Source organism: Erithacus rubecula (genome assembly GCF_903797595.1).
Source record: "Erithacus rubecula genome assembly, chromosome: 9".
In the NCBI taxonomy this organism is placed as follows: Eukaryota; Metazoa; Chordata; class Aves; order Passeriformes; family Muscicapidae; genus Erithacus; species Erithacus rubecula.
In genome coordinates, this window is record NC_136660.1 from 23,516,578 (window position 1) to 23,540,970 (window position 24,393).

A 24,393-nucleotide genomic window follows, 5' to 3' on the forward strand; every position below is an offset into this window, starting at 1 on the left:
TTAATTGATGACAAAAGCAAACCCTGGGAAAGCAGACAGGCTTGGACAGTGGCCATGGCTGTGTGTGCTGCTCAGAGCAGGGTGGGCACTCCAAGTGTTTACAGGGCCTCTGTGTTACACTGCACGCTCGTGCCCTGCTCTGGGATTTTCATTCAGATAATAATCATCCATCTCTGCACACATTCCTTGTGGACCAGATGCTATTCTGTGTATCATACCACTAATCACATGTAGTATTTGGCAGAGTATGAAAAGCATCGATGGAGGTCTTTGACAGCCATAGGGGTTATTCTGGTTTTTTTTTATCTCAGTAGCTTTTAAGTGGCACAGGCATGCTGTCAAGAAATACTGTCAGGGCTGCGACTCTTCCAAACTTGCAGATGAGAAAACTGCTACAAGTTGTGAGGGAGAAAGAGCACATGGAGGCAGATGCTTGCATCCAAGAGGAGAGGGATTCCCCTCCTTCTAGCTCTGTCCTTCCACAGAAGGTTTCCTGCCTGGTGGTGTTTGCAAGACCTGATGGTGAGACCATGGTCAGTAGTACCAGGTGCAAGAGGTACCCAGCACATTTCTACTCACCACAGGCAGCACAGTGCTGCCTTGAAAGCCAGAGCTGTTGTGCCCATCCCTGTCAGGGCAGCAGCACAGTTTTAAGCCAGGAGTGGCCACAGGGCCATGTGGGCTGAGCAGCAGCACCCATGGATTCATAGGCAGCAGAGTACAAGCCCAGTTTGTCCATGAGCATTTATGCTGCTCTCCTCTGGCAGATGCTCTTTCAGTAGCACGAGGTGCAGTCCAGCATCAGGAAGAGTTTGTACTTAACTAGGCTTATACTCAGCCATAACAGAAAAACACAAGTGTTCTCCAGCCTGCCTGGCCACACATGCAAACCATGGCCAGCTGAAGGATTCCCTGGGTGTGCACTGATGCAAGGTATGCTTGGGTGTTCAAGGAAAGGGTGCTGGGGAAAGCAAGCCACAGGAAACTGTCACCACAACAACTCATCACATCCAGCAGCTTCTTCCCAAATATCTCTGAGGGGAAGAAGGTGTCCTACTACTTCGATAGGCAGGCTGATGTCCATCCAGGACATCCAGCAGTGATGATGCAGATTTCTATGCCTTTCCACATCTTGTGACCAGCTTTAGAAGCTGGATGGGGCAGACAGGCAGGACAAACAAGCCCAGCAGTCATTTGTGCCCTGCTGGGCACTGTGCAGGCTTCCAGGGCTATTTCTCATCCTCCCTGTGGATTTGCACTTCTCTATTCTCTCCTCCTTTTCATCACACAAAGCCACAATAAAGGAACATCAGAAAGATGTCCAGATTGTGGAAACATCCTCAAAAATGTGCTGAAAAATCCAAGCCTAGCCAACAAGATGCAGGTACCACACAGCTCTCTTTTGCCCTTGCCCCTGGCTCAGGTAGGAAATTAACATTTCACAGACTCCTCCTGAAATTAGATGAGGATATTTTGTCACAGAAAGTATTCAGGAAGAAACTAACTTGCATCAAAGAGAGTCAAGCCATATCCAGGCCTTGTAATTCCCCCATGAGCAGCAGTCAAGCTGTCTGATGGCTCTGACCTACGGGACCTGGCTGCTGGTTTTGAAAGCCCACATGATCCTTGTGTCCTGTACGTGCTTATCTATCATTAGCACCTCAGCATTATGGCTGTAAGGAATCAGATCTAGAGAACTGCCATCTGTAGAACCCAGCAGGAGAAATTCAATTAAATAAAAGAAAATGATACCAAGAGAGAAGTAAAGTGAGGAGGAGGTGGGAAGAGGAATGACACATCAACTGCTTTCTACCAGGCATGAGCAACTTTAAAAATTGAGTTCCACCTCTGCACCCTGCTGAGAGTAAGAAAAATATCAGAGCACAGAATGGCCCATTTTCCATCAGAAGGCAAGACACCAGCCCCATCAAAGCACAGCTACTGCCAACCTCCCTTTGTCATCAAACATGGGCAGAAAAGGCATGGGAGGGCAGCAACTACATTCCCATGGCCAGCACAGAAAACACTCTTTGCCAGCAACCCAGATGCAAAGTGATCTTGCTTAATTAGAGCTTCCTGTGGCTCGAGTAGCTGAGCAAATAAATTACACTAGCAGACACACACATACACACAAATAACTATTTTGCTGAGCCAGGTGCAGACAATTGTTTCTAGCCCTTCATCTGGGACTGGTGCACGTCTCTGCACGAGGCCAGATGCCAGAGAACATTGTGCTGGCCAAGAATGAAGGAAAAGCTGAGAGTGGCTGAGGAACCACAGAATCAAAACTCGCAAGAAAATTTTTCCATCCTAACAGGTGCAGAGATGTGATTAAATGTGCCTCAAAACTCAGGCTTTCAACACTGCCTGAGTGTCACACTGCAGATTCAGTATGGTCAAGGAGGCTTTGAAATCCCAACCCTGCTTTGAACCTGCAGATCAGTATCAGCCTGGAGAGGGATTTGAAGCCAGAGGAAGACACTCATGTTTCGAAAGCAAGCACCACCAGGGGAAAGGGGAAGCAAGGGGCTGTTCTCCATTACAAGAGAAACTGCAAGAGCAGCTTGGGCAGGTGATCCCCTTGCCTGAATGTGAGACTCAACAGCATCAAACACTGCAAGTACAAGAGAGAGAGAGACTTGAAAACAAAAACAGATTTCCCTTCCTAATCATACTGAGGCATGCAACAAGGTAAACTGCCAGACAGCTTCACTTGCCTTTCTGTTAAAGCTGAGCAAAGGAACAGGATTCAAACACCAATTCTGCTGACAGATGGGCTGACACTGTAATAGTATCTCATCTACTTAAAAGCATCTCTCAAATGTCAGAGGTAGAAAAAGAACTCCAGGCTTCATATCCTGACTCTGAATGAGTCCCTGGAGGTATTGCTTCCATATTTGAACCATGTAGAAAGAACCTATTTCTATCATCAGATAGGAACAGAGAGAAAGAAGGAAAACCTGAGATAAGGAAGAGATACTTCTGGAGAGTTACAGGGTTGATTCTGAGTGTAATGCTGACTTGCAGGAGTCTGACAGTTCTGGGACATGTGCAGGTGCCCTGTGTGCCTACAAGCAGATAAAAAAAATCAATATAACTACTTCAAAAAGCAAGAGAAAGAGCCAATTTCTGCAAAAGCAGTGATTTCTAGGATGCAGAGGGCACTAATCCATGCTTTGGCACTCATATAAAGGTGAGGGTTTTTTCATGATGCCACTGGATTTTCAGGCACAAGTGAACTCCCTTCCCAGGAAAACCTCTCTTACACTTGCCTCCCCAGCTGGGGACTCTACTGGAGCCATTATGGTACCCCACTGACAGCAGTGATTACGATTATTACAATGATTATGCAGTTAATGAGTTCTTAGAAACTGGCTTATTCTTTACTGAGGGGGTGGTCAAACACTGGAACTGGCTACTTACAGGAGTAGTTGATGCCCTAAGCATCTCAGGAGTTAAGAGGTATTTAGACAATGCCCTTAACTTGCTTTAATTTTTGGTCAATCCAGAACTGCCCAGGTAGCTGGACCACATGGTCATTTTATGTCCCTTCCAACTGGAATATTCTGTTCTAATAATGAAGGCCTGTAGCATGGACATAGAGCAATAATTTCTCTATTTCAATATTATGACAATCTCAAAAGAGAATTTTCTGTGAACTTTTACTGTCCTTGGAGCAGAACCAAATACCCAGGACTGAATTTAAAACTCCATATGAGAACAAAATTATCAGTCTGAGTTCTTGACACAACCACAGTCACCATTGCATCTGGATACCTGACAGCCACATGTTAACTTATCCTCTCAAATCCATGGAAGATGAACTATTTCAGATCATGGAATCCAAAGGACAAATTTTTAAAACCCAAATCTCCTGCTTTAGTTGGGGCAGGGAAAAATTACAGTGTCTTGTCTTGTAGCTCTTATGGTGCTTTCACTGCCTGAAGAAAATCGGACAAAAGGCCAATATCTATTTTATGTCTTTAGACTAAGAATTGCAATTTGCACCAGTAGAAGTATGAGAGATCATTGTTAAACTTGCCACCCCACAGAGAAAAAGAACCCCAGTGCAGGTGGTCTGGAGCACATGGAAGCTGTGACTGAGATCTTCCCTGCACAGAGCTGTAGCTGCTGATCTCCCAAAGGCAGGACACAGCCACTGTCCAGCACAAGTGGCTCAGTCTTCAAGCCACCCTTCCAGACTGTCCCAATTTCCCTTCCTTACTTTGGTAAAACACTGCTGCAATGGAACCTGCTGATTTCTACAGAGAGCTCCCAAGCTTAACTGATCACAGTGAACAAAGGTGTTTTATCTTTCAACTGATCTTGCAGCTTCTTGTGTCTTTTCCAGGCCCTAACACAGACTCAGAGCTGGTATGCACCACTGAAATACAAATAAATGAGCAGGCCACTATGAGGGAAGAAAAGAGTTAGTTTTCCATTCTGCATATTAACTTATTTGAGAGCCTGATGTATTTGAAATCAATTTTTTAAAATATATTTAAAGGGCTCTCTTTTATAGAGGGACTTTGTAATGACATGGAAAATTCACAGCTCCCAACATCAAGCCATGGGTGGAGGGAGTCTGGAGTATGAATTAAAAATAATGTGGCTGTTTGCAGAAATTAGCAGCACCGATTTAAATCCACACTCCCCTCCCTCCTCAAATAATCACCCTGTGAACAGAGGTGGTTTATGGAGCCCTCTGGAAAATGTTCCTCATGGCCTCCATTCCAGACCCAAAATAAAATACATTACATGGCAGCAAATACTTCACCAGGGTGCTGCTCTCTCTTCCCCCAGCCCACGCCTCCCATTTGTTGCTAATTAAATGAAACAGCAGGTGCTTAGACCACAAGCACAGCAGGGCTGGAGCGAGTGCAGTGATTAAACCCCCCTGGAATGTCTTCTTGGAGAGCTGCATCTTTCCAGGGACTGGACTCTTGGAGGAAAGGGGACATGAGAGGGAGGGCTGGGTCAGTCTTTGGCTGTCAGCTCCACATTCAGTGGGTGCTTTCGAAGGACAGTGGATCACTGGAAGCAGAAAGGTTTCTGAGCAAGGTGCTGGCACCTGTTTTGCCAGGCCAGCTTCCCAGCACCCTGCTCCAGAGTGCACACAGCAGTGTGCTCAGCCTCTGGGCTGGAGACATCTCCCTTCTCACCCAGCTGAGACCCATCACAACAATGCAGAGCAGCCTCCCCCATTCCAAGCATGTCTGGGCACCTCAAATCTTCAAGCAAAGTTTAGCAATGCAGTCCCTGAGGCAGGAAGCCATCCCAGCCTAGCCCTGGGTGAGGCTAGGGAATGGATAAATCACAAGTCAGTGTCAGAGCTGGCCAGAAGAGCTATGGGCTGTGTCTGAACACAGGACACGCCAGGTCACGCTAATGAGATGTTCCTTGTTGCCACCCAGAGCAAATGCCTGCAAGACCAGAGAATGATTTTGCAAGAGTAACCCACTGTTTGGGATGTGTCCTTATCCCATGGCTCCTGGCACATCCATTTACCTGCTCTGTGCTGCAATCCCATCCACAAGGTACTCTGGGGACACAGCATGGACTGAATGCCCCCCAGTTCCTTCACATGAAAAGGAATGATCCTTACTGCCACCAATGCCATCACCAAGCTCCACATCCTGCAACCAGAAATCAAGCAAAACAAAAGGCTAATGCTACTCTTTTATAGATAGGGCAGACACAGTGCTGTTAAGAAATGGACAGGCATGGAGCAAGGGGCATTTAGAGGCTCAGCCTGAGCAGCCCATCAAACCAGCTCTTCCTGCATCCTGCTCTGGGGCCTCCTTGTTTTGCCCCAGTGAAGTCTTTGCCCAGCTCACCATGCACTCCATCAACAGCCACATCTCCCTCCATCCCAGAATACCAATCTTTCTCATGGAGACAAGACAGGATAACTGTAATCACCCAAAGGCCACCAGTGCATCCTAACTCAGGGGGATCCTAAATCAGTTACCAACCGGGATAACATGGTATAAGCTTAGAAATAAATCCCTCATCCCTTCTACAAATTCCATTTCCAACCACAAGACTCCCTGGGAGCAGGACATAATCCCAAGAACGAAAAGCACTATTTATATTTCTGCTGAGCACTTCACTTCTGTTTGGTCACTCTGCTGATGTTTCACTTCTTCACCAAACCCTGTCAGAAATGGCTGGGGGCTCAGGGGGAGGAGAGGGAACATGGTCATTACGGTCTGGCTTAGCTACTGTAATGCAGCTAACATTTGGCTCTGTTAAAATCACTCCAAGCCAAAGACTTCAAAGCATTTTACAAACATTAATGAATAAACTTTCTCCAGGAGGGCTGATTATAGCCCCCATTTTATGGGTGGGTATTTCCAGTTAACCTTCCTGGCACACCAGAAGTTACCCCCTCCTTCTTCCACACCGCAGACTCTGAGCTCCTAATGACACAAAAAACATTTCCACATTAAGGCGCTGAAATATATTTTGACCTAAGAGTGGAACAGGATTCAGCATGAGGTTTCCTAACAACAACAGGCAGGAACTGACAGCCCCAGTGCTCCTGCAGCTCACAGCACACCCCAGCTCAGCTGGATAATCTAGGGCTCTCCCACACTCAGAACAGACCTGAAATATCATAGGACTCCTGCCTGTCTTGGAAGCACCTTTTCCAAATTTTTCCCTTTACATAAGGAAAGCCAAGGACCACCTTCATGGAGCACATCACTTGCTCTATCTACCTTATTCCCAGAATCCAAAGACAAATTAATTTCTATCACCTCCTGAAGCACCAAATACTAAATCCTAAATTACATGCAAGCACCCAGCACCCTCTAACCCTCAGCATGGTAAACAAGGAGTGTTGCACAAGGCAACAGAGGATTTTGCAAAGCTGCACCAACAGTTACCCACACATCAAAAATGACCAGACAACCTGGACTTGTTAAAAGGATGCAGGTGTTCAGCATGTGCCATCCCACAACAGATTTTCTTCACCAGGACACATGCCAGTTTTGTTCAAGCAGCAGCACATCACTGTAGTGACCAGCAAAAGTCTGGACTTGGGTGTCAAAGATTCCTAGACAACAGAGGCCACAATATTCCAACTCACTGGGCTGCCAAAAGCCAGAGATTAACCAGATAAAAGGAAGAGTCCGTGAAATAATTTTTTGGTCCAGGTGTATAAGGTGTCTTCCCTTCTAAGACAAAACTTTGATCATTAAACTCAACCTAGCCCTTTGAAGTAATTTTTTCCTTATTATTATTTTACTTAGTCCTTTTCTGATTTGCCTTCAAATTTCTTTCCATTTGGCATTTTCCCCTCTCTTTCACATTGTTTTTGTGGTTTGTCCTTCACCTCTCTCAACACACCTGGCTGAAGGAAGCAGCTCAGCAAGTCTCACTGGTTTTCTTAACACACCCTTTAAAAAACAAATGCATCAAGACCCAGACACATGGCTCTGAAGTTACCTCTGTTTGCAAAAGCACCACTAAATCGATTAGAATCTGCCCTTGACTGACCTGGTGATTCAGAGGCAGCCTTGCATCAACACTGATGCCTCAAGAATGGCTTTAATAGAGTACTGCAGAATTACAGAAATGATCTTAAACACACTGGGATGCTTTTCTGAATCTCTGCTTAGTTCTTTGTGAGCTCTTTCACAGCACTTGCCATCAAGAACTTATCAGCAACTTACTGAAGTGCAAACCTCCTCACTGGACTGCAACTCCCAGCCCTGCTGCCTTTGCACCCTCACAGGGTCCTAGATGGCATAGCTGAAAAAAACTTTAATTATGGCCACTTGTGTGGGTCAATGCTCAATGGCAGGTGTGGACCCAGCAGGCTGCCAGCCAGGCCAGTGTCAAAGGATCTGATGTGCTGTAAGAATTCAAGTCCTTCCTTTTCTCTACAGATCCCACAGATCACAACTCTCCTTTTAAATGTAAAAGCAAAGGGTGGAGAGCACAGCCCTCAGCTTGGCTGAATGCTGTTCAAGCAGGGCACCCAGGAAGGAGTATGCACAAATCTGTGCTTCCCTCAGAGCATCACTATCCCAGGTTTTTGCGTGACTGCACCATGTGTCTGCTCAGCTCTGTGGGTTTTACTGCCCTGACCACTCCACTCCAATGCTTCCCCTGAAGGGAGGGAAGTGGAAATTGCAAAAGGCAGTTCTGCAGTGGGAACACTTGCATTTGCACGAGACGTGAAAATGTTCTGGTTGCAGAAAAGGAGAACCAGGCTGTGACTCGAGGCAAGCAGGAAGGGAACAGGGGCAAACAAACTCCTGACTTGATGCTCCATACAGTGATGATGAAAAGATCAGTCATTCAGATGCTATGGGGAAGAAGCAAATAGCACCTGGTGCTCACAGATCGGGTTGGGGTGAGCCACAGCCCGCAGTGGAAGAGATGCCAGTTGATGCTTTTCTGTGTCCTGTGAGCAAATCGTGGTGTGACAGGACCACGAGCTACTGCTCCCTCCAGACAGGGCCTTCCCACAGTGAGCCTGTCAGAGCAGAAAGCCAGGAGGGGTGAGGTGACACGGAAAAGAGCCCTGCCAGAGCCCTGCATAACCCCTCCACTACAGCTGGGCAATTTTCTATTTGCACTTAAATGCAATAATGTAAATAAACTCCCCGTAACCCTTGCAGCGCTATTTGGGACGTTTGCGAAAACAACCGGCTCCTCTCATCGCGAGCCAAGGGATGCGAGCACAACAGGCACTTCTCATCTCAGTCTCCACACACTTAATGAAAGTGAAGGATTGTATTCCCTGCACAAAAGCAGAATTGTGTTTCAGGGCTGGGGGTGTGAACTCGGTGCAATTTTCTGGCAGTATAAATAATTGAAAGCTGAGGACGATTAGGGGAGAGCGGCAGCGCAGCCGAGGGGGTGGAATTGCCATGCCTGAACTTTTGGGGTGCTTCAGGGAAAAAATAGCCACGGAGAAATCCTGCCAAGGAATTTAATTTTTACACAGATGTCCCAGAAAAAAAAAAAAAAAAAAAAAAAAAGAAGGCTGATCTTGATCTCTGGTAAGAGGAAATATGCTAATGAAGTGGCACTTGGAGAATTTGCTGCCTGTGTGAGGCCAGCAGCTTTGGCTGGGGCTGGTCCCACAGCCAAACCCCTCTCCTGTGTTGTATTGTTCCAGCAAACAAAACCTGGAACAAGGGTAACAAACAAGTGCCCTGCTCCCAAGGCTGAGCTTTAAGTCCTGCTGTGGATATCTATGAGGAGAGCTTCCAACACCAAAATAATAGAGATGGAGGAGGGATAACACAGGGGGTATACACTGAGCCTTTACACACTCCGATGAAGAAAGGCTTTCAGCTCAGTTTTTATCATAATTCTGCATAATCCCTTGTATGAGATACTGTCCAGACACAAAACCAGCACCTCTGGGCCCCATACCAAAGCTTTACACCATGGTTCAGAATTTCTGGCAATTTCAGGCATTTTTAGATTTCCATTAGCAGCACAACCTGGCTGGGACACATACTCCTGATATTTTTGATTTTTAACATGTAAAGCAACCAACAGCTATGAAAATAGGTCTGAGTCCTCCACAGCTGATATAAGTCAATTCAGCTCATTAAGAAGAACTTGTTGCTTTTCCTCTCTGTGGCTATAACCAGAAGAGTTCTTCCCACAACACAGGTCTCCCACCATCCTCACAGCCTCCAAGCCAGCAATAAGTGGGGCATGTAGGTACTGATGGCAAGAACTTATACAAACCAAAACTCTAGAAAGCAAGAGAATAATTCCAGAAAATAACAGTTTTGACTAATTTCACTGTTTTCTGTGCCTCCTAGAGGCAGACCACTTACAGTTAAAAGGACACAGGCAAGAAGTCAACAGCCTCTTTGTGATGCTCCCAATATTTCTTAAAAAAAACCTCAAACAAAAAAAGTCATTTGCCTAATTACATGTAGAGGCCAGACTACCAAGACAGAGTAGCATGGGCATCACCTCTGTTCTTGCCTTGCTGCTGTCACACCCTGAGGAGTTGGCTAAGCCACCACCTCACTTTCTAAGGTCACCCATGTCCTGGCCAGAGAGGCAGGTTGGTCTGAGCAGCAAATATTACCCCATAAGAGAGCCCCATGCTGCAGATTAGGGGCAATATTCAAGTGTCAGCTTCGTGCTCCAGAACCCAAGTGAAGAAGTACAAAAGGGAGAGTTCCCATAGGCTGGGTCACCTTCTCAGCTGTTCTTTGCCATGGTCATTCAATGCACCTCTACTGTAGTTTAGCAGGCACTTTGCCATTTCCTCATCACGGCCCTCATCTTTGTCTGACGTGTAAAGTCTCTTTAAAAACAAATACTGGAAGCTGAACAGATTGTTTTGTCAAGCAAGCATTTAAATAATGATGGAAATTAGAATTATAAACAATTCCATTTATTCACTGAACACAAAGATATTGCCCCAAGCCATCTGGTATCCTAAGGCACTGAGGGCTAGAAGAGCTTTTCAATCAGTGGAGACAACCATTCTCAGCTCAATAACCATGTCAGCTATTAATTTTTTCCCAGGGGCATCTCAGTTCCCCTGGGAAGGTCTGTTACAAGCTTGCTGCTGGGGTATTTTTCTGAGAGCAGGAATTGAGGGGTCTCTCCTACTGAAAGCCAAGTCTTGCAAGCGTGGCTGCACCAGGAGCTCCAGCACAGCTGCCAAAATGCAGGAGGCACAGCCAGCCCTCACAGATGGCACAGGGCTCCTCCTGGAAATCTGGTTTTCTGCACTCCTTGCAAACCTTGCACTGCAAGTCTCTCCACACACTGTCTGGGATAACAGCAGCAAACAACTGGCCTGTGTTTACTCAGAAGAAAGGATGTGCCATTTCTCCCCAAGGAGCCAGCACTGACCTTTGGGAACAGATGTGTTGACAGACCCATGTTCAGATTTCCTCCGAATTTTTCCAGTCTTGTTTCAGATTCAATAATGCTCTTAAGGAAGCTGTTTATAAATGAAATCCCACAGCTGTTGCAGTAACTCCATCCCCACATTTCCAAGATTATCAGGGGTGTCCCTGAAGCCAAGACATGGGTCTGAACCTGATGGGCAGATACAGAGACAGGCCCCTGGTCTGGAGAAGGATTTCACAGCAGCTCTCAACATCTACAGCAGGGCCAGGATGCTGAGGCCCAACATCCCACACATCCCACACCAAGGGAAAGGGAACAGGGGAAACTTGATCCTTGCAACCCAGAGCATGCTGGCCAAGGCCAGCACAGCCCAGAGCAGAGGGAGGCACATACAGAGCCCAGCAGGAGAAACACCAATTTCACTGTGCACTTGTACCACAGCCTGATGCAGCAATGTCTGCCATGCTGTTCCACCCTTGCCTCACTCAACTCCAGCTTCTCCTCCAGCTTTCCTGCCTGTTTCCTTAGGCACCCTCAGATGCACACACACAGCCCAGAAACACAGAAACACTCACTGAGCTCCTCAGAGGCTGGGAATCCTTTCAACACAAACCTCCCACACTGCAAGAGGGGCAAGTTGTATCTTGCAGCAGCCCCTCCTTTCCTCCCTTCCCTCTGTGCCAGCCAGGAGCTCCACACAGGGTGGCACCTACACCTGCTGCTCTGGATGGCTGGGAACACCAGGGGTGACTGCTCATCCTGCTAAAGAAACCTGCTGGGTTGAGGGTTGGGAGTCAGCATTTGCAAACACAGGAGAACACTTGCCCCATTGCATTCTTACCTACACTCTTCAACACTGCTAAACTTAGTGCATGCTTGAACTTGTCCATTCCCCACTCCTGCAGAACTAAAAGCATGAACAACATGAAATATCAGAGGCCCTACAAAAACAATCATAGACTGCACTGGACCACCAGAATTAGGTTGTAGGTCTCCATTTGGGCAATTAAACAACACTAAATACTGGAGTGAACATACACAATTCCACCAGAATCACAGAATTCCCTCTTTGTTTTACCCCTCAAAGCCTGCATGCCAAAGCCACCAGGTCCTGTTTCAAATCATAGTGACCCAGTGAAATCCAGGGTGCTCAGGCATGTGGCACAGTTACAACCAAACTGGGAACAGGAGTGGACATTACCCTATTTGATACAGCTTAGGGTAATGGAGAAAGGGATGTTGTCACAGAACAGAATAACAGGAGAACAACTGATAGCAGCAATGCTCATGTAACTCCAGTCTGAGTAAGAAAAGCAGTGATACAGGTTGCAATTGCTAATTTTTATACTACCATTTTTGTTTAATTTCATCCTCAATGCTACATTACTCCATTGTAGCACTATAAACAATCAGGATGACCCTAGCAATAACAAATTGAAAGCTTTTGATGTTTAATCATCAAGATGGAAACAACTTACATGTCTTTCCTCTTCCTAATAAAATTCCTGATAGTCTTCACTTTTTACATGTTCTAACTGGCTGCTAGTGAGTTCCTCTTTCTGTGCCACTTTGAAGAAAACCTGCTTAGATCAGCAAACCACGTTGGGCAGACAGAATTTTGCTGATACACAGAGGCAGTGCTTGAACAGAGCCTTGTTTATTTGCCTTTTCAATGTTGTGACATTTCAGACATCTCCTTGCAGCCAAACAGCCTGTGTGTGTCATTGTGTGGAGAGGCTGAGATCTGCCTACCTCACATTCCTGCCACAGCTCTGGCAGCAATGCTGCTCAGCTCCTGCACAGCCAAACACACCACCTGGGACTGTGGCATGCTGCTGCATCCAGCTGCTGTGTTTTGCCTTGGAGAAAGCTGCATTACACCTGTTGTGAGGCAGGATCCTCCCCCAGCTCTGCACAGAGACCCAGCCATCCTCACAGAACACAGGGGCTGGTACCCCTGCTGAGGTGCTGGTCCTGCTCATGCTCTGACTTGCAGGCATGGAATCAGAGAACACTTGGGTAAAATGCAGCAGATAACCACTGGTGATTGAAGCTGAGAGACAAGACATGGATCCTTGGTCCCATTTTCCCTGCCCACTTTGTTGGGGAAGGGGTTTTCTAGCAGTGGGGCAAGCACCCAACTGGGGTCATAATAGCTGTAAAAAGCACAAAGTGGTACTGGGCAACTGCAAGGGTGACATGGGGAGAGGGGAAAGACACATCCTTCATACTTGCCAGCTGCAAACTTTGTGGCTGTATTCCGGCCCAGCATGGCCACTGTGAGGGTGAGAGCTGCCTGCATCTCTACACTTCTCCACCTTATGCTTTGGGCAATTATTTATGCACACACTCAACTGCGAATCTCCATTCTGCTCCCAGCCTCCTAAAGCTCTTTTCAGCAAGAAAAACACAGGCCTTGCATCTGTAGATGTCTTTTACTGCACAGTGGAAATGCCAGGAGTTATCCCTGCTATACCAATAAAGGAGTGTCCCTTCTCAGCTCCTTTGGGGACAACAGCAGGACTACAGAACCATCACCTCAGGACAGGATTCTGCAACCACCAGCAGCAAATCCACTGATGATGGAAGACCTCAAAGAGCATCCAGGGAATGTGACCCAGTGAGCCACCAGCCCGTCACAAGGCCCAGCACTACTGACAAGTGATGTTCACATCACTCTCCTCACACTCCTCTGTTCTGCACTGCAGGCAAGTGCAATAAAACAACATTCAAAATACTGCATTAGGAGGCAGCTTTGATCCCACATAGTGCTCAGGTGCAAATGTCTCCCCAGAGTGAAAGACAACAGATAACTGGATTTGACAAGCAATTTACAGTAATGCTTTCATCTATGCAGAGTTAATTGAATCTTTTCAATCCCATTTACTGAAACACTGGCACCCACGTGCTGCCATGTATTCTGCTGCCATCATCTGACCCATGCTCAGGAGCAGATGTGACATGGCTGCACAATTAAATGATACAGCAATGCCCTAATTTAATTTAAAATCCGTGTTTACAGATATCCAGCCCTCACTGAAACAGCACAGGGCTGACACTCTTGCTGCTTTGGGTTCTGTTTGCTGGACTTCTTATACCTTTGTGGGGCAAACAAATCCTATGGTATGACCAGCCTTACTGCCCTATTACTAAACTTAAAATAAACCTGACTCCCAATTCAAGCATATGCACTGCTGAAGCAGCACAGCCAAACTCTCCTTGGATTTGAATCCTTGGGACAGAGCAGCCTCTTACTGCTGGCAGTGCCTAATAGAATTTGCAAATAAGTGCTTTAAAAATGCAGTTTCTACTAATGCTACAGCTCTCAAAACCACTGAGCCACTTCCCACGGAGACAGCCATTTGGGGAAGGGTGGGCTCTTCTTTAAAGAAACATGAAAATGGAGTAGTGAAATTAATTATCTGTATTCCTCCCTCCTTGCTCCTGGGCAGCCCCCTGGGTTTCCCCACGGGTGGTATCCAGTGTCACTGTCAATGCCAGCCACTGCAGCCCTGATTAAGTCATTACAAGTCAGCCCTTGTTCCTCCACTTCCAGTCAAGAGCAAGTGAGACACGTGCAGGCTTTGGGAGCCCTGAAGTGCAGCTCTGTCATTGACACAGCAGGGTGAGTGGAGCTGGCACAGACCTGTGGACTCCAGCTGTTTTGGACATGAGTGGTGCCTGTGAGTTGGCTGAGCATTACTACCTGAGAATTTGCTTGGTTTTCTCCTAGAAGTGCCACATGGGGATAAGCAGGGATGTTATCAAAGTAGATTGATTATGCTAAGACCACCTTACCATGTATGGTATCAGACTGCAAACCCCACGTTCAACCAGTGCTAGGTTAGAAGTTCAAACTTCCAGCAAAAAATCTGGAAAGCACAAGTCATCCCATGATCTCCAGCTAATTTCTCTTTGAACAAGAATCTCTTCTTGTATCAAGCCATAAGTTTCCCAAAATTCAAGGGTTACTTGAAGTCCCCCTTAGCATTCATTTGCTTTTCCAATTCTCTTTGCAGGCTTCACTAGAGCTGGAAACACAAATTTCTTTTCAAGACCCAAAGCAGTTTCCTTTGCCTCACCTCAGAGATGCTCAGGCATAATCGAAAATCCAAAAAGTGATAGGAAGGGATAAATAAAAAATCACCTATCACCTTTGGGAGTCTAAAAGCATGTTATGGCAGCCTGAGCACACAGGGCCTTGTCCCCATCTCACAGCTGGGAAACTGAGGCACAGATTGGCACATTGTACAGAGACATGGCAGGACTGTGGAAATCTCGGGTTAAGACCTCAATTTCTGTAGCTGTACCTCATGCTGCAAGAGCTGGAGAGGCTGTTGTAGAGGGCTGCCCCTGCTCATGCAGTGCTGGCCCTGACAGAGATCCCTGAGAGGGAAAAGGGTTAAAGAAGGGAATTTTGTTACTTTCTTGTCATTTTTTCTCGTGGGGGGAGCAGCCTCATGCAAGCAGGAGTTTTCCACTGGCTAGGCCCCCTTGCATTTATCAATGGGACCTTTCAGGACTCACTCCCTGATTGAGACATCATTTCCTGTCCAACACACTAACCCCATTGATAACTCCACTCTTGATGGGAACTTTTCAAACCTACCAGGAAAGGCTGGGAGACCCAGAACAACATATACATGAAAACAGAACTGGGACCAAAAGAGAAAGAAGAGAGAAAAAGAAAGAAACAGTTTTGGCCACAATTCACGTGCTGACAACAAATGTTTGTGACTAGGGAGCTGCATCTTTAGCAGGTACAGCAGACAGAAGATGCTGACATACTCTTATAGCAGTGGGACTGGCAGGCCAGGTTCTTCAGCCCAGTTAGAAATGGAAATGGGTACAAGAGGAAGCTTAAGAACATCCCTCTTGTTTTCCTGTCACACAGCAAACAGAAATTAGGACTGGCTCTAGAAATGGTCACATTTCACCCAAAAGGCCAGGAGGCCATAATAACTGATACAGCTTACAAAACAGCCTAGAGACTACAGGTTTCCAATTACCAGAAATGAAACATAAATGGGAGAAAAAAATCAACTAGAGCTCTTTTAAGATACCCCAAACAATAACTTATTTTTTTTTCCTAATTTATCATGCAAAAAGCCTGAGTGCTACTTTTCAGGACACAGCACAGTCAGCTACATCCTCCACACTGACCTGAGGACTCACTTGATACTGTAACCTCAGCCCAGCCCAATACCCAAGCTCCAGTCCAAAAATCAACCTTTTCCCCAAAGTTCAAGAGTCTCTCAAACCACATATTTTATTTTTACCCCAGGCAATTAGTTTTGCTGCCTACAAAACTACAGTGATACAAAAATATCAGTGAATCTGGATTACTGCCAAGCAGAACACCTGACCCAAAGTTCCCCCTACCCATGCAGGTGCCTGGGAGCAGCACCAGAAATGAAGCATCTAATTCCTGGTTTCAGACTTTGATCAGCAGCTATCCAGCAAGAAAGCTTTTGATGAAATCTAAACATCCAGGCACAGAATAGAGCCAAGGAGCAGTACAAAATAGCAGGAGCCAGGACACTGGCTGGCTAGGTAGATGGTTAGGAAGAGAGACTGCAAAGTTTCCACTGCAATCTCCATTACTGAACTGCTGTGGGAGAGTGCAAAAGCTCTGTTGTTTTTAGTCACTTGGGTACGTAGTTTCTGGGGCCCCAAAATGTAGCACTCTGTTTTAAGTGTATCTGAAGTATTTAAAATTAGATCCCCTCTTTAATAGGAGCCATTCATGAAAATGTCAGCTTTAAATGTCTTTACAGTGCAAGTTACTCACTGTGAGCATACCACCCACTTATCTTATACCCTACAAGGGCAGAGTCTGAAAAGTTTCAAGATCATGACATGTAACAGACCAAACAAGCACAAAGCCTTATTTAAAGGCACTATTAACCCAGCTGGAAACACGGCTAGAAGCATGAACAGAAATAATATTTTATGTTAGACAGGACAGACTTACCTGCAGGTCAAAGAACTTGCTGTATCTTCGGTAGATGATCTGGGAAGTCAGGTCAGACCATGTTACATTGATGATATAGACCTGTTCAGGGAAAAGAAAACACAAATCAGCCTGGGCCACAAGCACAGGATACTTGCAAAGGCAGAACAGTCAACATAGGTTAATTTCAGACCTCACTGGCTGCTCCCACTCACAGTGAGGAATATAGCCTGGGAGCAGGACTAGCCTAAATTAAAGCTGTTGCAGCCTTCACCAGAAATCTTGGGGGAATACTCAGTGCTCTCCACCTGGGATACAAGCTCTAATTATGCAACGCCACATTTTCTGTCTGTGGCAGCACACCCTGCCTTCTGTCCTCTTTGGAGGGTCCCAGGGCCAGCTACAGGCATTGCTGGGAAAGCAATTCCACCCCTGAAGCAACAGCTTATCATGAGGTGCTGATCCCCAGCTCCACACTCCAGGGTCTCTATATGGAGATGTGGCTGTCACCCTTCCCAAGCAAGGAGTGGCTCTGGTTCAACAGGAAATTCAAAGGAAATGCAGCTCCACAGGTGTTGTGGAATCACAGCCATGCAACACAGTTGCTTGCTCACACCCCTAAACGTGTGACAGAAACCAAACCCTGCCACAGCACACGGCTCCTGCTGAGTCACATCAGACACTCGGCACCTTTGGCACCCACTGGAAGGTGATGCACATCCGGACAGTGAGAGTGACACTGCTTCCTTGCATTGATGGAAACAGCAACAGCAGCCTGGAATAAGCCCAGGATTTCCCTTGTCCAACCCTAGTCCATCCCAAAAACAATCCTCTTCCAGAAACACTGTTTTGCCAGAAGCTGTGATAAAAAACTGATTTGCACGCACACGTACACATACACACACATACAAACTTCTACATATACATAAAAATACACACACAAAACATCAATATGCTTCCTTTTGACCCTGGTACCTCAAAAAAAATTATTATTTTTTTTAAGTTAAAAATGGGTCAAGTTCTGTTCTCTCACACACTTGCCCTCAGGCCAGTGCTGGTTCTGCTGCCTTGATGACAGATCCCCAACAAGACCTCAGCAAACAGGATGGAGCTATCAATGGTGACCATGCAGCATCAATATAATGACAGTCACAGCCAGGACAGCTTCTGGGCCTTTAAAGCAATTTTCAGGTTTCACATATGGACTGAGATAACAATCTGGCAGAGGAAACAGGAAAGCAGTCCTCCTCCCTCAGCCACAGCACTGCAGCAGGAGCTCTCCCCTTGGCCATGGATGCAGAAGTGAAGCTGTCTCCAGCAATGGGGGATGGATAAGCATCACCCTCTCCTCTGTCTCCATCTCTCCCAAGACATCAGACCATCTTCCAAGCTACTGATTCAATTGCTTCTGTACTTTTGCTAATAAAAACTATTGCATTAAAATCCCTGGAGGGGTGTTGAATATTGGGCTTAACAACACTTTTCCAAGGACCACTAATGGATTTTTTTCCTTCTTCTTTCCCAGTAGGAGAGGTATCCTCCCCGAAACCACAGAGATCCTGCAGCCATACTTTCCTCTCTGCTTGTTACAACCACATTCAGTCCTCAAGGCAGTCTGCCTCCCATCTCCTGCAGCCCAGTTTCATGGCATTCAATAACTGGAGATGCTGAGCACAAGCTCTTAAGGAGATCTGGGGCCTTTCTCATTACTGCATCAAACACATCTGCTCCTCCCACCAGGGCAGAGACCATCCAGGCTGGCAAGGGGAAAACTCCCAGGGTAAGAGCCTGATCTCAGCAAACCCAAGTTACTCTGCTGCATCTCATAATTCTCCTGGAAAAACAAACCACCCAACCTCCTTCCTGCAATGCCAATATACACAAAGGTGACATCAGCACTGCCCTGCTGCATGGAGGGGAGATAAGCCTGTGTAATGTGAAAATTTCAGATCCCCTTTAAAGATCTTACCCATGCAGTCAAGGCAGAGGAGTCTGAGCCTGGGAAGGAAGTGCTGTTGCCAATTTTCAAGCTGGCCACTCTACACTGAAGAATATTTTTCCATGTGTTTGTTGTGGGAAAAAAAAAAAAAAGTTTGTAGCTTCACTCTGAGCTAATTCACACACAAATATTTCTACTCATTCTCTATTCAACAGCTACTTTCAGATGGAAAACCCATTCGATTAAAAACAGATCTTGACAGATGGGAGCTGAATAGGATCCAAAAGCAACTTCAGATACTGTAATTCTGGCCCTGAGTTCTCACAAAGAGGATGAGACAGGAGGAGAAACATATTGCACATGTAAATAAAGATTATAATTTTTCTTTCATAATGCAACTTTTTTTCAGAAACTAGAAACAAAACACATATGCCACAGACATCCAGGCACTTTGAATTTCATGGCACTTTAGGCTTCTCCATGCTATTCTCCAGAACCCACAAAAACTGAGTTCCCAAAATATTTAACAGCCTACAAGTCTGCTTGGTCAAAATCTAATGCAGGCAGAAGTCAATCCTGCTTCAAGGGGGTGCAGTAAGTGGCACAATATATCCATGACACAAGAAGGGGCAGAGTTGAATGCACAGGGATATTCTGGGAAAGAGATTGTTGGATTTATTTGGTGCAGAGAACAGGTGTAGGAGCAGCACCCCACTGCAGATACACCCCCAGATATGAAATTTAGGCTCTCTGGGAATGAATTTGTCACAAACTTCAGTCAAGCCAGGATTCTGCTGCACATTTAGGACAGCAATTACATTTCTTTGAGCCTAAGGTCTCCTCAAGCTCAGTAAGGGATGGATTGGGCAGCATGGAGACACATTGACTTCTATTTCATGGAAATATTACAGCAGAACCAAGAAAAGCCTTTAATCATAACCTGGTGCTATGTGATGTGAGAAACCAGTGGGCTCAGAATCTGCTTAGTGGGAGACAGGTGCAAAACATAAACCAGCTATTGATATTTTTTGCTTGTTTGCCCAAATCAAATTGCTTCCCAAAAGCCACCATTTAAAATAATGGGGTTTGGTCAAAAAAAAGAAAAAAGTAAAATGGCAGATTATAAATGCAAGGTCTAGAGGTTTCAGAAGCCTGAGATATCACATTTCTCTTCCTTAGAGATCTGAGTTTGGAAGTTATGTGCTTCTGCTGCCTTGGTCAGATGCATAATCTTTTCATGAGCATCAAACATTACATCAGCTTAGCTCACCATTAGGATTTTTTTTTTTCTAAGATCTTAAAATGGGTTGCTATGAAAGTGATCAACAATGTCCCAAAAGAGAGGGAGAACAGCAGTCCTGGGGGAGCCCAGGGTCATGCAAATGCAAGGGGACAAGGAGGCAGCAGGAAATAGGGGATAAATCAGGAGTCATCCCACGCTGGACACCCAGCAGAGCCAGCATCGCTCTCACAGCTGCCTGCAGAGCCAGGGAAGGGTTCCTGTGCCATCCAGCAACTCCCCAAAACTGAGCCACACACGCCACCCCTCCAACACACAGCTGCTCCTGCCCACAAGAGAGCCCCAGCTCCTAGGCACACTCTGTCTTGATAAAAGAAGATAAAATCAAAGTACCTTACATGTCTCGCAGCAAGCTCTTTCATGTAAGCACAGTGTTTTCCTACACACAACTACACTGTGATCAAGATTCCAAATTGCTATACTAATTAATTACTAAAGGCAAAGAGACCTGCTTTGTGTATCTGCCATGTTTATAAACATAAAGGAGTCAAAACACAGATGCTATTCAAAAGCTTCACCTTAAAAATCCTTAACAAAAGGTCCTTAACAATGGATGAAAATTGAAGTGCAAATGACAACTCACTGTGCAATCACTGGGTGCTCCAGCCACTAAGAATGTTCAGTTTTTAATTTCCCAAGTCCAGTCTTTGTTTTGACCTATTACTGTATTTTGAAATAAATCTTTCTTCAGAAAAGTAGCATGCCTTTAAAGACTGCAGAATATTAATCAGGGACTGAGCTTGATAAGTAGCTCTTAATATTCATGGCTTATGAAAGAAGGTGCAGGGTGACAGGATGATTTTATCAGCTGCTAATTATTGTTGTTTAATTCTAGCTCTGGGAAACTTCTACTTTACCCACCACAGAGCAGAAAATTTATTGTAAACTGAAGTCATTGCTCCCCCTTTATTGCCTACATGAGCAATGAGGAGAGATGACTTCCTACTACAGAACACATCCACTCTAACATCACTGGGCATGACCTTATCATTGACTGTCTTGTTTTCAATGGAAAATATCCAGTTCTAGCCAGTACAAACCCCAGAGGTAACAAATTCAGGTTATTCTCATGTGACCAATTTTTCGGGTTTTTTTTACAGGCTAATGTCTCGTCATCTACAACCAGATGAGCTAAAGTGGAAGACAAATGTCTGAAACTGGTTGTCTGATGAAACCAAGATAAGAATGTACACAAATACAGGAGCTATTGGCAAAAGGAAGATTGAAAAGCAGAAACCAGAAATATCCCTGCACACTTAAGAGAGGGTGTTGTTAACCTCTAATAAGTAATTACAGTAAACATTAGCTATTAAGAGAGGTCTGTGAATGCAAAAGACAACACTATGGTGCAGTTTGTATGCAGATACCATCACAACATCCCCTTTTATCCTGGACAATGTCAGCTTCTTCAAAGACTCCTATTAAAGTGTTGGATGTTTGTCCTCCTATGAATCAGGTTTGAGTTGGATAAGATACTCCTTCTCCCCTGTATTCAGATGCTATCACTGCCTTTGAGCTGGAAGCTTTCCACCAGCACTGCTCAGCATGTGAAAGCTCCCTGGTCCACCTCCACGCAAAATCAACTCAGCTCCTGCAAGGCTTGCAGCAATTTCAGCTGCTCCATTTACCTGGAGGAGTTTGCATTAAAACAATTTAAACTGTAGCAAAGTCAACATACATCTGTGCCCTAAATTACCAGAGTACAGCCACTGCACCAACTCACTGTTTGCATAACCATTTTAATGTCAAAGATGTGCTGATGAGCACACATTGGTGCTGGCCCAGATCCAGATTTCAAGTGCTATCAGCCTAGAGACAGCAATTTTGGTACCCACAAGACCAAAGCTGCAAAGCTGTTCAGCTTCCTGGTTGGTTGATCTTAGGCATCTTCTCCCACCTTGTAAGACACTGGCACCAGTAACTGGGGCTTCCCTGGGATAAGGGACATTAGTGGCCTCAATTTCTGCCCTCTATAAGAGCATGGAAGAGTGGAATGCTCCAGGAATAAGCACAGAGAATGAAAGCCCTTCTCACACACACATCACCTGGCTTGGATCACAGCTGACTCTGGATTCAGTGAGCACAGCATGGGCTTCTTGCCCAGCTCACTAGCATCCAAAAGGCCCTAAAAAAGCACCTTGAGACTTGGGAAATTCCCACAGAGATGAAGTCAGACCCTCAGTCCCAAGCCTGTGGTAAGCCCATCAGTGGTGCCATGCAATGAGATCACCTTTCAGCACAAGGGTCTCTGAGGTACTGCAGCTCAGCCAGGCAGGGACAAGGAAGAGCTATTTTCAAACCCACTCCAGAGCTGTTCTCACTCCAGGATTTTGAAGACTGAACTGAGAAACAGAGATGAGACTTGGAAGAAATATGAGACCTGGGGAGCCCCAGACAGGAAAGGTCCTTGCAGGGTGGCTGCTGCCAGGGCAGGATGCCTCAGAGCAGCCCCAGGAGGGGCTGCACACAGGTGTGGGGTGTCTGGCTTCCTCATGCACCAGATGTGGTGTCACAGACACCCCTCTACCCAGCTCGTGTTTCCATTACCAGTGGGGAAAGTGTAACTGAGAAAAAGCCAGAATGACCCAGGGGTCTCATGGACAAATGTTGCATGTACCTAAGTCTTGGAAGCAAATCAGAGTTACAGTATGCTGGGAGAGAGCAAACTGAATAGCTCTAGCATTTTCCAGTTCTCATCTGTGAGCAGCCACCACACAGGCAACTAAAGCAGGACATAGCAATTCCAGTTTCCATCATAATTTGCAAGCTAATTTACAGTCAAAATAAACATACAAGTGAGGGGAAAGAAAAAAATGGGAAGGGGATGCAAGAGTTTTCCTTTCTCTACTGACTTCTTTTGTGGATCTTGTTTCATTTCTAAGCTACAGTGTAGAAGGATTAATGCTGCTCTCTTTTCAGCCATAACACACCAAATTTGTTCTAAGTACACAAAACCCCCCCCTCCTTTCTAGCTCCTAATCTAGTCATATTCTCAAGACTCAAACTGGGTCCATTCTAGTTTAGAAAACCACACCACTACTGCAACCTATATGGACACAGATCTTACTCTTGGTGGAGCAGTAACCAGGAGGAAATCTGTTTCTCTTTGCCAAATCCCAGTACTTATAAACAAATGAGAATAGCAAACAACTGCCTCAAGCCAGCCAGCAGACATCCCTGGAACACAGGAAGAGGATCTCATTTGAGTATGGAGGCACCTGGCTGGATGATTTTGCTGGTTTCCTAGCTTCAGGGGGACAGGCCAGACACAGAACAGGGCTGTGTCTGAATGAGGAATCCAGCTCATCGTGTTTACACAGGCAGAGTAAGACAGTACTTAGCCTCCCATATTTTTCTCATGCACTGATGAGGTTTTAAAGCTCATAGTTCAAATTCTGATTTAGTCTCAACTTCACCCCTCAGGTTTTTGGCATTTGCCAACTTGAATTTCTAAACACTGTCTTCAGGCCTTTCCAGTACCTTCCTGCTAAGATGTTCTACACAATCAGAGCAATAAGCCAACAGCAGAAAAGTTCCCTGCTGTATTTCTCTGCACAGCCATGCAAATGACCAAGAGAGGCATAAGAAAGTAAAAAGTAGAATCTGCACCCATGATTTGTGGCAGTAACTTGACCAGAGAGCTGCAGAACTGGAGTAGCTGGGAGCCCTGCAGCGTGGTTTCAAACCACCTCAGAGCCTCTCGCCAGGCTTGTTTGATTACCTCATTTAAGCTCATTCTTGGGGGTGTGTGAGCAGAATATGATGTGTCTGATTCTTGCAGACATGCAGTATCTGTGCTGCATTAGCAGGGTTTTGTTTGTTCTTAACTGATATCCTGGGTCATGTCAAAGACCTGTCAAGGCTGTCTTAACTCCAGCATATCCAACAACTACAGCTTATGGAAAGAGAAACAGAAACAGGATTAGTAAAGGCTGGTCAATTCTGCACTACCACTTCCCAGCTTCTGGAAGCAGATCAGCAGCTCCCCTGCAAGGGGAGGAGACAAAGGAAGTGGACAACATCCACCCATTACATTTACACATGTGCATGAGGGAGAGGGAGCATCTGTGTGGAGCACAATGTGGACTCATTCCGGTTTCCAGTCTGTCTCAATCCACCTGCATTTACTTTCCACGTGTGATGGAACTATTTGTGAAGCAGAATAACAACAAGACTCATTTTCTGCCATCTAAGAGTTGTCAGGTTATTAGAAAACAGAACATCTAAGTCTACAGAGCATTAGGATCTTAGAGTGACAAATGTAAAATGGAAACAAGAACATACAGGCTCTGTGTGAAACCTGCCTCCCTCGTGGCCTTCTCAAATACCCTAACCAGGTCTGCAAGAGGC

At 45.7% G+C, this 24,393-nt stretch overlaps 1 protein-coding gene across 3 annotated transcripts in view; it reads right to left on the reverse strand.

Annotated features, from left to right (window-relative positions):
• The window catches only part of SH3PXD2A (SH3 and PX domains 2A), a 246,181-nt gene that overhangs the window by 187,566 nt on the left and 34,222 nt on the right, over positions 1 to 24,393 (reverse strand). For 2 of the 3 annotated variants that reach the window (XM_079312063.1, XM_079312062.1), the window contains exon 2: positions 16,826 to 16,906. In XM_079312063.1, the coding sequence (XP_079168189.1) occupies positions 16,826 to 16,906 (81 nt within the window). Of the gene's footprint in view, positions 1 to 3,777; positions 3,929 to 16,825; positions 16,907 to 24,393 lie in introns of those variants that run through there. The other variant, XM_079312064.1, reaches the window with a different exon arrangement.